The sequence below is a fragment of the Cervus canadensis genome, chromosome 1 (assembly GCF_019320065.1).
Source record: "Cervus canadensis isolate Bull #8, Minnesota chromosome 1, ASM1932006v1, whole genome shotgun sequence".
NCBI lineage: Eukaryota > Metazoa > Chordata > Mammalia > Artiodactyla > Cervidae > Cervus > Cervus canadensis.
In genome coordinates, this window is record NC_057386.1 from 33083046 (window position 1) to 33095842 (window position 12797).

The 12797-nt window shown below is 43.5% G+C and overlaps 1 protein-coding gene and 1 non-coding gene across 2 annotated transcripts in view; both read right to left on the reverse strand.

The window, feature by feature from the left end:
- The window catches only part of DNAH2 (dynein axonemal heavy chain 2), a 106011-nt gene that overhangs the window by 36423 nt on the left and 56791 nt on the right, over positions 1-12797 (reverse strand). Inside the window, exons 33-39 of the mRNA XM_043475089.1 lie at positions 12377-12565; positions 11864-11967; positions 11575-11764; positions 10843-11023; positions 9779-9906; positions 9315-9467; positions 8551-8676 (exon numbers count right to left, since the gene is read on the reverse strand). Of these exons, the coding sequence (XP_043331024.1) occupies positions 8551-8676; positions 9315-9467; positions 9779-9906; positions 10843-11023; positions 11575-11764; positions 11864-11967; positions 12377-12565 (1071 nt within the window). The remainder of the gene's footprint in view (positions 1-8550; positions 8677-9314; positions 9468-9778; positions 9907-10842; positions 11024-11574; positions 11765-11863; positions 11968-12376; positions 12566-12797) is intronic.
- LOC122424977 lies at positions 998-1104 on the reverse strand. The gene has a single exon (XR_006264640.1). It is a non-coding gene; the product is annotated as a U6 spliceosomal RNA (small nuclear RNA).

Below are 12797 nucleotides of genomic sequence, written 5' to 3' on the forward strand. Positions count from 1 at the left end.
TGTGAACCTGCGTGAGTGAACTTCTTTGAGACTCAGTTTCCTAATCTGTTAACTGGGAGTCATCATAGTACTTCACCCTCAGGACTGTTGTATTCAATAAGGTAGTCAACGTGAAACACAATGTCTGGTACAAAGTTCTACAGATATCTTCTAATATCATTCAACAAACATTTATTAAACCTCTAAAGTAGGTGCCAAGCAGTGTGCTTGGTCCTGAGAACAAATTAGTGTTCATCCTGTTTCAGGGTCCACTGTCTAGTGAGGGAGCCAGACATTAAACAACTCACCAATTAAGTTAAAAAGGAATGCTTACAAAAGAAAAAAACTCTGATTCGAGAAGATACATGCACCCCAGTGTTCATAGCAGTGCTATTTACAGTAACCAAGACACAGAAGTAACCTAAATGCTCATCAACATGAATGGATAAAGAAGATGTGGTAGAAAAGAATGAAATAACGCCATCTGCAGCAACATGGATGAACCTAGATATTATCATATTAAGTAAGTCACACAGAGGATTAAGTAACTCAACAGAGGATGAGATGGTTGGGTGGCATCACCGACTTAATGGACATGAGTTTGAGTAAACTCTGGGAGTTGGTGATGAACAGGGAGGCCTGGCGTGCTGCAGTCCATGGGGTTGCAAAGAGTCAGACACGACTGAGCGACTGAACTGAAGTCACAGAGAGAAAGACAAATATCATATGATATTACTTACATGGAATCTTGAAAAATTACACAAATGAACTTATTTACAAAGCAGAAATAGAATCACAGACCCAGAAGAAAAACTCATGGTTACCAGAAGGGGAAAGGGCAGGGATAAATTAAGAGTTTGAGATTAGCAGATACAGCTGCTATATATAAAATAAACAACAAGCACCTACTTTACAGCAAAATCACTGCAGATGGTGACTGCAGCCATGAAATTAAAAGATGCTTTGCTCCTTGGAAGAAAAGCTATGACAAACTTAGATAGCATTTTATTTATTTATTTTAAATATGGAACGCTTCACGAATTTGTGTGTCATCCTTGCGCAGGGGCCATGCTAATCTTCTCTGTATCGTTCCAATTTTAGTATATGTGCTGCCGAAGCGAGCACTTAGATAGCATTTTAAAAAGCAGAGACATTACTTTGTCAACAAAGGTCAGTATAGTCAGACCTTTGTTTTTGCAATAGTTTTTCATTTTTTCAGCAGTCATGTGTGGATGTGAGAGTTGGACCATAAAGAAGGCTGAGAGCCAAAGAATTGATGCTTTTGAACTGTGTTGTTGAAGAAGACTCTTGAGAGTCCCTTGGACTGCAAGGAGATCCAACCAGTCAATCCTAAAGGAAATCAGTCTTGAATATTCATTGGAAGGACTGATGCTGAGTCTGAAGCGCCAATACTTTGGCCACCTGATACAAATTGCTGACTCATTGGAAAAGACCCTGATGCTGGGACAGATTGAAGGCAGGAGAAGAAGGGGACGACAGAGGACGAGATGGTCAGATGGCATCACCAACTCGATGGACATGAGTTTGGGCAAGCTCCAGGAGATGGTGAAGGACAGGGAAGCCTGGCGTGCTGTAGTCCATGGGGTCACAAAGAGCTGGACACGACTGAGCAACTGAACAACTTTACAGCACAGCGAACCATATAAAATATCTTGTCATAACCTATAATGGAAAAGAGTCTGAAAAAGAATATACATATAAATATATATGTTCAGTTCAGTCGCTCAGTTGTGTCTGACTCTTTGCGACACCATGAACCGCAGCACGCCAGGCCTCCCAGTCCATCACCAACTCCCGGAGCTTGCCCAAACTCATGTCCATTGAGTTGATGATGCCATCCGACCATCTCATCCTCTGTCATCCCCTTCTCCTCCTGCCCTCAATCTTTCCTAGCATCAGGGTCTTTTCCAATGAGTCAGCTCTTCACATCAGGTGGCCAAAGTATTGGAGTTTCAGCTTCAACATCAGTCCTGCCAATGAACACCCAGGACTGATCTCCTTTAAGATGGACTGGTTGGATCTCCTTGCAGTCCAAGGGACTCTCAAGAATCTTCTCCAACACCACAGTTCAAAAGCATCAATTCTTCAGCGCTCAGCTTTCTTTATAGTCCAATTCTCACATCCATACATAACAACTGGAAAAACCATAGCCTTGATTAGACCTTTGTTGGCAAAGTAATGTCTCTGCTTTTTAATATGCTGTCTAGGTTGGTCATAACTTTCCTTCCAAGGAGTGTCTTTTAATTTCATGGCTGCAATCACCATCTGCAGTGATTTTGGAGCCCAAATAAATAAAGTCTGACACTGTCTCCACTGTTTCCCCATCTATTTGCCATGAAGTGATGGGACTGGATGCCATGATCTTCGTTTTCTGAATGTTGAGCTTTAAGCCAACTTTTTCACTCTCCTCTTTCACTTTCATCAAGAAGCTTTTTAGTTCCTCTTCACTTTCTGCCATGAGGGTGGTGTCATCTGCATATCTGAGGTTATTGATATTTCTCCTGGCAATCTTGATTCTAGCTTGTGCTTCTTCCAGCCCAGCATTTCTCATGATGTACTCTGCATATAAGTTAAATAAGCAGGGTGACAATATACAGCCTTGACATACTCCTTTTCCTATTTGGAACCAGTCTGTTGTTCCATGTCCAGTTCTAACTGTTGCTTCCTGACCTGCATACAGATTTCTCAAGAGGCAGGTCAGGTGGTCTGGTATTCCCATCAGTTTATTGTGATCCACACAGTCAAAGGCTTTGGCATAGTCAATAAAGCAGAAATAGATGTTTTTCTGGAACTCTCTTGCTTTTTCAATGATCCATCAGATGTTGGCAATTTGATCTCTGGTTCCTCTGCCTTTTCTAAAACCAGCTTGAACATCTGGAAGTTCATGGTTCATGTCTTGCTGAAACCTGGCTTGGAGAATTTTAAGCATTACTTTACTAGCGTGTGAGATGAGTGCAACTGTGTGGTTATATATTATATAAAAGATGTATATAATTATAAATTATTATAATTGTATATACACATATATACATGGATTTACATACATATAAAACTGAATCACTTTGCTGTACACCCGAAACTAACACAACACTGTACATCAATTAGGCTTCAATAAAAATTTTGTGTGTGTGTGTGTTTTATTTTATTATTTTTTAAAATTTATTTATTTTAATTGGAGGCTAATTACTTTACAATATTGTAGTGGTTTTTGCCATACATTGACATGAATCAGCCATGAGTGTACATGTGTTCCCCATCCTAAAACCCCCTCCCAACTCCCTCCCCATCCCATCCCTCTGGGTCATCCCAGTGCACCAGCCCTGAGCACCCTGTCTCATGCATCGAACCTGGACTGGCGATCTGTTTCACATATGATAATATACATGTTTCAATGCTATTCTCTCAGATGATCCCTCCCTCGCCTTCTCCCAGAGTCCAAAAGACTGTTCTATACATCTGTGTCTCTTTTGCTGTCTTGCCTATAGGGTTATCGTTACCATCTTTCTAAATTCCATATATATACGTCTTTTTCTTTCTGACTTACTTCACTCTGTATAATAGGCTTCAGTTTCATCCACCTCATTAGAACTGATTCAAATGTATTCTTTTTAATGGCTGAGTAGTATTCCATTGTGTATATGTATCACAGCTTTCTTATCCATTCGTCTGCTGATGGGCATCTAGGTTGCTTCCAGGTCCTGGCTATTATAAACAGTGCTGCGATGAACATTGGGGTACACATGTCTCTTTCAATTCTGGTTTCCTCAGTGTGCATGCCCAGCAGTGGGATTGCTGGGTCATATGGCAGTTCTATTTCCAGATTTTTAAGGAATCTCCACACTGTTCTCCATAGTGGCTGAACTAGTTTGCATTCCCACCAACAGTGTAAGAGGGTTCCCTTTTCTCCACACTCTCTCCAGCATTTATTGTTTGTAGACTTTTGGATAGCAGCCATTCTGACTGGCATGAGATGGTACCTCATTGTGGTTTTGATTTGCATGTCTCTGATAATGAGTGATGTTGAGCATCTTTTCAGGTGTTTGTTAGCCATCTGTATGTCTTCTTTGGAGAAATGTCTGTTTAGTTCTTTGGCCCATTTTTTTATTGGGTTGTTTATTTTTCTGGAATTGAGCTGCAGGAGTTGCTTGTATATTTTTGAGATTAATTCTTTGTCAGTTGCTTCATTTGCTATTATTTTCTCCCATTCTGAAGGCTGTCTTTTCACCTTGCTTATAGTTTCCTTCGTTGTGCAAAAGCTTTTAAGCTTAGTTAGGCCCAATTTGTTTATTTTTGCTTTTATTTCCATTACTCTGGGAGGTGGGCCATAGAGGATCCTGCTGTGATTTATGTCGGAAAGTGTTTTGCCTATGTTTTCCTCTAGGAGTTTTATAGTTTCTGGTCTTACATTTAGATCTTTAATCCATTTTGAATTTATTTTTGTGTAAGGTGTTAGAAAGTGTTCTAGTTTAATTCTTCTACAAGTGGTTGACCAGTTTTCCCAGCACCACTTGTTAAAGAGATTGTTCTTTCTCCATTGTATAATCTTGTCTCCTTTGTCAAAGATAAGGTGTCCATAGGTGCATGGATTTATCTCTGGGCTTTCTATTTTTTTTTTTTTTTTGCAGTGAGGAACTTTATTACAAGCTCCGGCAGGGACTCCCTCCACACAACCTAGTGGCCGTGCGGACAGAGCCCCGAGTGATGGCAGCGATCTATTTTTATACCGTATAGCGGGGGAAGCGGGAAGCTTAAGGGGATTGGTTAATTCTTTAACTAAGGAGGTCTTGTAAGCTACTGATTGGTGGGAGGTGAGGGGCTTTCTTGAGGAACTTTCCTGCCCTCCCTTGATTGGCTCGTTGAGTTTCTTTCTCTTTAAATTTCATTTTCTCTCCGCGGGAGGGGGTTTTACTCAAAATGGCGGTGCTATCCTAAAATGGAGTTGTTTGGGTTTCGCATTTCACACTCCGAACTCAGCGCTCAAGGAGACTCAGGTGAGGTAACACTAGTTGTCAAAACAGAAGGAAGCTGGGCTTTCTATTTTGTTCCATTGATCTATATTTCTGTCTTTGTGCCAGTACCATACTGTCTTGATGACTGTAGCTTTGTAGTATAGCCTGAAGTCAGGCAGGTTGATTCCTCCAGTTCCATTCTTCTTTCTCAAGATTGCTTTGGCTATTCAAGGTTTTTTGTATTTCCATACAAACTGTGAAACTATTTGTTCTAGTTCTGTGAAAAATACCATTGGTAGCTTGATAGGGATGGCATTGAATCTATAGATTGCTTTGGGTAGTATACTCATTTTCACTTAATTGATTCTTCCAACCCATGAACATGGTATATTTCTCCACCTATTTGTATCCTCTTTGATTTCTTTTATTAATGTTTTATAGTTTTCTATATATAGGTCTTTGGTTTCTTTAGGTAGATATATTCCTAAGTATTTTATTCTTTTTGTTGCAGTGGTGAATGGAATTGTTTCCTTAATTTCTCTTTCTGTTTTCTCATTGTTAGTGCATAGGAATGCAAGAGATTTCTGTGTGTTAATTTTATATCCTGCAACTTTACTATATTCATTGATTAGCTCTAGTAATTTTTTGGTGTGTTCTTTAGGGTTTTCTATGTAGAGGATCATGTCATCTGCAAACAGTGAGAGTTTTACTTCTTCTTTTCCAATCTGGATTCCTTTTATTTCTTTTTCTGCTCTGATTGCTGTGGCCAAAACTTCCAAAACTATGTTGAATAGTAGTGGTGAGAGTGGGCACCCTTGTCTTGTTCCTGACTTTAGGGGAAATGCTTTCAATTTTTCACCATTGAGGATAATGTTTGCTGTGGGTTTGTCATATATAGCTTTCATTATGTTGAGGTATGTTCCTTCTATTCCTAATTTCTGGAGGGTTTTTATCATAAATGGATGTTGAATTTTGTCAAAGGCTTTCTCTGCATCTATTGAGATATATGGTTTTTATCTTTCAATTTGTTAATGTGGTGTCTTACATTGATTGATTTGTGGATATTAAAGAATCTTTTTCATATTTAATATTAAATATCTTTTTAATATGTTGCTGGATTCTGTTTGCTAGAATTTTGTTAAGGATTTTTGCATCTATGTTCATCAGTGATATTGGCCTGTAGTTTTCTTTTTTGTGGCATCTTTGGTTTTGGTATTAGGGTGATGGTGGCCTCATAGAATGAGTTTGGAAGTTTACCTTCCTCCACAATTTTCTGGAAGAGTTTGAGTAAGATAGATGTTAGCTCTTCTCTAAAGTTTTGGTAGAATTCAGCTGTGAAGCCGTCTGGTTCTAAGCTTATATTATATAATTATTATATATATAAATGTATATATAAATTATTATAATTATACATACACATATATATGTGGATTTACATATATATAAAACTGAATCACTGTACACCCAAAACTAACACAACACTGTAAATCAACTAGGCTTCAATAAAAATTTTTTAAAAATAAAAAATAAATGAATGCTTATAGAACCATGACACATGTGGGTCCCAGAAGAGTGTGACCTTTTAAAATATACAGCCAATGCAACCAAATAATTTCAAACATATGCAGGATTTTACTTGTCTCTCTCAAATACACTAAGAGGCCTCACTTCTACTACTTCCTTCCACTGAGAATTAGTTGTATTATCATGTCATGTTTGTGTGTATTTGTGTGTGTGTATGTGTATTGAGCATCATGCCCCAAGTTTTTTTTTTAATTAAAAAAATATTTATTTACTTGGCTGGGCCAGGTCTTGTTGCGGCACACTGGCTTGTTAGTTGTGGCTTGTGGGATCTAGCTCCCTGACCAGGAATTGAACCCCAACCTCCTGCATTGAGAGTGCAGAGTCTTAGCCACTGGATTACCAGGGAAGTTTCTTAATCTCCATTTTTAACAGGGTTTTCTCCTTTCCTCAACTATATTTTGTGTCCCCCAAACCAGAGACCTACTATTTTTACCCTCTAGTCTTCTGCCAAAGTGGGAAAGGGACAGCCATCCAGGAACATCCTTCCTGGTATAAATGCCTTTTTAAAAAAAAAAAAAAATCCCTTTAGAGTAGTTGCAGCAGGTTTTCAAAAGGAAACAAAATTGTTTTTAATCCACCTTTTTACCTAGAAGTCCTCTCTGAATATAATGAGGTTGTTGGGTTTTTTAAATTTCAATTATAATATATTTTTTCATTTGTAGCAATTCTATTGGTTCTTTTCAAGTCTACTCTGTTTAGAAGTCTCTTGTTCCTGGATCACAGTTTCAAACTTCTCTCTTATTTCTTTAAACATACTAAATGTAGGTACTTTTAGAATTCTGTGCTGATTATTGTCCATATCTGAAGTCTCTGTGGTTCTGATTGCGCTGTTTTGTTGTTCTCTGGCTTCCCTTCATGATATCTTGTTTCCTTGTTTGTTTTGTGATTTTTGACCAGAAGCTGCTCATTTTCTTAGGCTTTCACGAGAATTCTTTGGGCTTTTAAGTTGAAGTTTCATTCTTCTAGAAATAATTTGCATTTGTTTCTGCCAGCCACTTGGGGAAGACACTAACAACCTGGAAATACTTCAAATTAAATTCTAAATTTGAGATTTGGGGGGAGTACACAGTAAAATAAATGATGACCAGAAACCACGCGAGGGCTGACTCAAGGTTAGGAAGTCTCAAAGGAGATTCTGCCCCTTCCTCTCACCGCCAATGGTCGTGACAAGCAAGTTTCTTTACTGTACAGACCCTCCTTACTGGTAGGTTTCTCACTTTCCCACTTACTGAAGGTGTTTTCCCTTGTGGGCCAAAGTCTATGCACGACTGGGTTTTCTGTTATACCTCAAAACCTGAGCTACTTTATCTCCTTTCCTCAGTGCCTTACATTCAGCAAAACCTTTCAGGGAGAAAGCCAGCTTTGTCATTCACTTGCCTCCCTGCTTTTATTTCCCCTCCTCATCCCAGAATTCCTTCTTTCTTGCCAGTTTAGCAGTACATTTTAAAAGGTGTGTTTTAATATTTTTATCCAGCATTTTAGTGGTTTCAATGGAAAGGATCACGCAAGATATCTAAACTGCCATATTGCCAGAGAAGAAAATTCCTACACATTCTAGAATTCTCCTCCCTTGGCCCTTTCCATCCCACCCTTCTCCCTTATCAAACAGCTCCTAGCAGTCTCTCCTCAAAACTCCCTGAATGAGGAGAGAGGCAGAGACAGGAGAGGGCTGACAGGTATAAAGTAGGAAAGCCAGTGGACCAGAGATCTCCATGAAGTCAAGGAACTGATGAGTAGAAGTCCTTGAGCAGGTGAGTCAGGGTCTGGGGAGTTGAGGGGAGAATGTAGAATGTTGGAATAAGTTTGTATCTTTCCCTAACCACCCTAAAGTGGGAGTCCCACTTTATAGATAAAGTAGCCCAAAGAAAGGGTAACTGTCTTGCTCAAAGTCATAGCCAGTTGAATGGATAGCCAGTGAAGGGCAGAACAAGGCCTGGAAGCCAGATGTCTTGTTCCCAGGACACCACAGGATCCACATTCACACAAGAGGTCAGGGAGAGTCTTGGGGATCAAATACCTTGCCGTAGTCAATGACCGGCAGCTCGATGCTGGGGAACAGATCTTGCACGATGGCATTGAAGAGGGGCACGTCGACGGAAGTCAGTTTGGCAATATTCATATCTCTCATTGAGAGCAGCAGAACCTGCAGGGGAAAGAGAGAGACTCAGGCTGGAGGAGCCAGGGCCCAGCTCTTCATTAGGCCTTTCCTTTCTAGAGGGGTGAGAGGCAGGAGCTAAGAACAAGGGAGGACTTCCCTGGTGGTACAGTGAACCAGAGTCTGCCTGCCATTGTAGAGGACATGCATTTGTTCCCTAGTCTGGAAAGATACCACATGCCGTGGAGCAACTAAGCCTATGGACCACAACTACTGGAGCCCCCACTCAAGAGGCTGGGAGTGAACTACTGAACCCGAGTGCTGCAACTACTGAAGCCCAAGCATGTAAAGACCATGCTCCATAACAAGAGAAGCCACCACAATCAGAAGCCCATGCACGGCCACAAAGAGTAGCCCCCAGTCACCACAACTAGGGAAAGCTCGTATGCAGCAATGAAGACCCAGCACAGCCAAAAATAAATAAATAAATAAGAAAGAAAGAAGAACAATGGATACACCCCAGCTAGTCATGAGCAACAGGACAGGTGGAACTTGGGCAACACCAAGGAGGGCTGGAAGAGTGGGAAAACTGATTGAGGGAAAGTAAGGATGTGAAAAACTCCAGTGAAGGTGCAGAGAACCAGTGATGGTGGTGGTTAACGGTCAAGACGGCGTCCTCAGTCTACCTCTTCATCAGACAGGTCGGGCTGCAGGCGGCGCTTTTTGCCAGCATAGCGCAGGAGGGAGGTGAGGGCACGCAGGCCGAAGTCATAGTGGTCCTGTCTGGAGAGCTGCTGCACAGCCAGCGAGTAAAGTGTGTACACCTTCTTGGCCAGAACCTGGAGGCCAAAACAGAGGAAGGAACCATCCATTTCCCATAAATCCCTCTGCTTCATGTAGTTACAAAAAGCTGGGTGCTCAGGCATGAAGCAGCTGGAGGACAAAGGATAAGAAGATCTTGTGAATTGTGTCATCAAGGACCAGCAGCGTGATAGAGGGGAGACCTCTCTCCTCTGGATTCTCCTGCCCCCATATCCTACTGAGAGTCAGGTACATTTCTTGTAGGGTAAACTGATTGTGAGGACTTTGCGGGGGGTGGTTCTTGGGCCCAGAGGGTACATGGATGAGAGACAAGAGATGATCAGAATACCTTGCAGTTGCCAAAGCCTTCCCCAAAAAGAATGATTTCTGCAATAAGTGTAGAGTCGGGCACCACCATGGCAATTGGCCGGAACATGGATTTAAGATTGTCAGGAAGCTCTGTGCGGCCAGCATAGCCTGGAAAACAGCACCACGTATTCAGAATCCATGAAAGAGTAAGCAAAAGTGTTGATCGCTCAGTCATGTCCAACTCTTTGAAACCCCGTCAGGCTCCTCTGTCCGTGGGATTCTCAGGCAACAATACTGAAGTGGGTAGCCATTCCCTTCTCCAGGGGACACTGCTTCCCACAGACCTACTTCCCCATCAGTCCCATTCTCCCCATTCTCTGCTTCATCCTGAGCCCTCTCCCCAGCTCCAACTCCAAGATCTCTTGCTCTCTCATCTCAACCCTGGCTTTTCCCACACCACTCTGCTCTTCTTTCCTACCCCCAGCCCTTTCCTTATTTGCTGCAGGGCCCTGCTTCAGACTCAAATTACAGAGCTGTCTTGTTCCCATCTCTCCAAGTTTCATGGATTGGGCGGGCCAAAAAGTTTGTTCAGGTTTGTTCGTTAAGATGTTATGGAAAAACCTGAATGAACTTTGTGGCTGACCCAATATAACTCACTCAGTGCTAATAGAAATCGCAGCTGTTTCTCTGATTCTTTTAGTGCGGAAGCCCTTTCCTGTTTTCTCCTTGATCCTACCCACAGAGCTGTTCCTAGGCAACAGTGATGAGAGACCCTAGGCCCTGCACTTCAGGGAGGTTCTCTCATCCGGTAAAAGGGATGGCAGATAGACCAGAACTCTAGGAGCTAGTTCAACAGAAGAATAAGGCTAAGTACCTTGAAAGACTAGGATGACATCTATGCACCCGAGCCAACACTAATCCCTTTAGGAAAGACAGTAAGGTTGCTTCCCCTTCTCCTAGAAATGCATATGTTCATCCTCTCACACTTTGTTGCCTTTAGCAGCACTGCACTTGGCTAAATACACTGGCCTGGGGTGGGGGAGGGGGAAGATGCACGGACATTTGCCCTCAGGAGCCCCATCTACTCTACTCCCAGGCCCTTACCAGGGTTCATGGTGATGAAGATCCCACAGGACCACACCAGATTGATTTCAAAGCCCTCGAAATAGAAGCGAGTGAGGCCGGCAGCCAGGGCAGAGAGGATGGACAGGATCTGCTGGGCCACCACTGACAGCACCTCCACATTGATGCGGTTAAACTCATCAAAGCAGCCCCAGGCACCCGTCTGTAGTGGGGGGGGAGGAGGGGCAGAGTTGCTGGGAGTAAGACAAGTGACCCCGGACTGGGAAAAACTAGAAACTGTGACTAACCTATCCTCCCCCTGAAGTGTTTGGCTAGGAAGAGCGGCCTCTAAAATGAAAGTGTGCAAGTGTGCATGTGTGCGTGTGTGTGTGTGTGTGTGTGTGTGTGAGAAGGGGCTGTTGTAGTTTTGTAGTTTCTGGCGAGAACTTTCCATCAGACAGGAAGGATCTAGGAGAATGCCTGAGAGTCGTGGGTAGAAAAGAGAGCAGGGTAGGGAACTCGTGGGTGTTGAGCGCCCCCAGCATGCACGACTTCATACAAGTTCTCTTACTGAATCCTTACATAACCTCCTGATTTTGCAAATTAGCAAAGTGAAGCGCAGGGAAGCGCAGGGACTTCCCCAGTTGTAAGACCTAACTGAGGCGATGCAGTGTCATCAGTTACAGGGCACTGAACCAGATCTGGGTTTCAGCTGATTTTCTGAAACTAAAAGATATACAGGGGGCCTCCTGGCCAGGCTGGCAGGATGCTGACCTGAGCCAGGCCTGAGTACATCCGGCCCATGGACTTATAGTCCAGGCCCTCAGAGCAGTTGACCACGATGACGTATATGCCGAGGGCCTTGCCCAGGTCCTTGACCGTCTCAGTCTTCCCTGTGCCCGCGGGACCTTTGGGGGATCCGCCTCGATGCAGGTGCAGGGCTGTGGTCAGTGTCATGTAACACCTGTGAGTGGAGGACAGGATTCAGGCCAAACTCCTAGAAGCCTTGACTCAGCATTCACTGCCCCCACCCCAAGCACCCTGTTCATTCCCCACGGCCAACCTGTCGGTTAGGGGGGTGATGACGAGCCGGCCAGAATTACCCAGGTACTCATAACCATACTGGAACTGTGTGTTGGTCTGACGGATCATACAGTCGTCGAGATCCTGGGAAACAGGGCAAAGTAAGAGAGAGGTGGGCATGGAGGGAGAGTCAGGACTGTGGCTGAGAAGGGGGCTGGAAGCATCAGGGAGAAGACTGGGGGCTCCGTTTAGAGTTGGAAGGAGGGACGGGTTTACAGCTCAGATGGAAACTGGCAATTGCGCTGCACGTGTCCAGCCCAGTCCGTGGCAGCAGCTGCTGATCAAAGGGACACCTAGAGTGGGCACTCCCTGGAAACATGCCTCTTGCCATTCCTGACATGGCAGATCCAAGAGAGAGTTACCAGCTGGGTTAGGGTGATGGGAGAGGACTGAGGGCTGGGCTGAGATATTACTGTTTTTAGAGAACATGAATTTCATTAAAGCGTCAGTATCGGGTTTAGGGTACAAGAATGGGAAGCTGGCCCTTCCACACCTTCTCCCAGTAGAAGCGCAGTTGGCTGAGCCAGTCGAAGGAGCTGACATCCATGAGGCCACTCTTATAAAGCTTCTCCAGCACATCCCGGGCATGGACTTCTATCGTCACCAGGGCCACAATTTTGAGGCGCATGATCTTGGTCAGGTTCCCCCTGATGGCCTCAGAGTACTTATTCAGTATTGACACCTGTGGAATGAGGCGGTGGAGAAGGTGCGCTGAGCCACCAAACCCTAATCACCTTTGTCCCAGCCTCGTTCTTCTTCCAGCTTTGAGGCTGACCTCACCCCCACTGCAGTTCCTGACCCTCAATATCAGCCCAGGGAGACATACTTCTGACCCACCTGACCTCTCCTCGCTGGACACCTCCCATAATGCACCCCATTCTGACCCCTTCCCACCAGCTCATTGCTAATTCTCA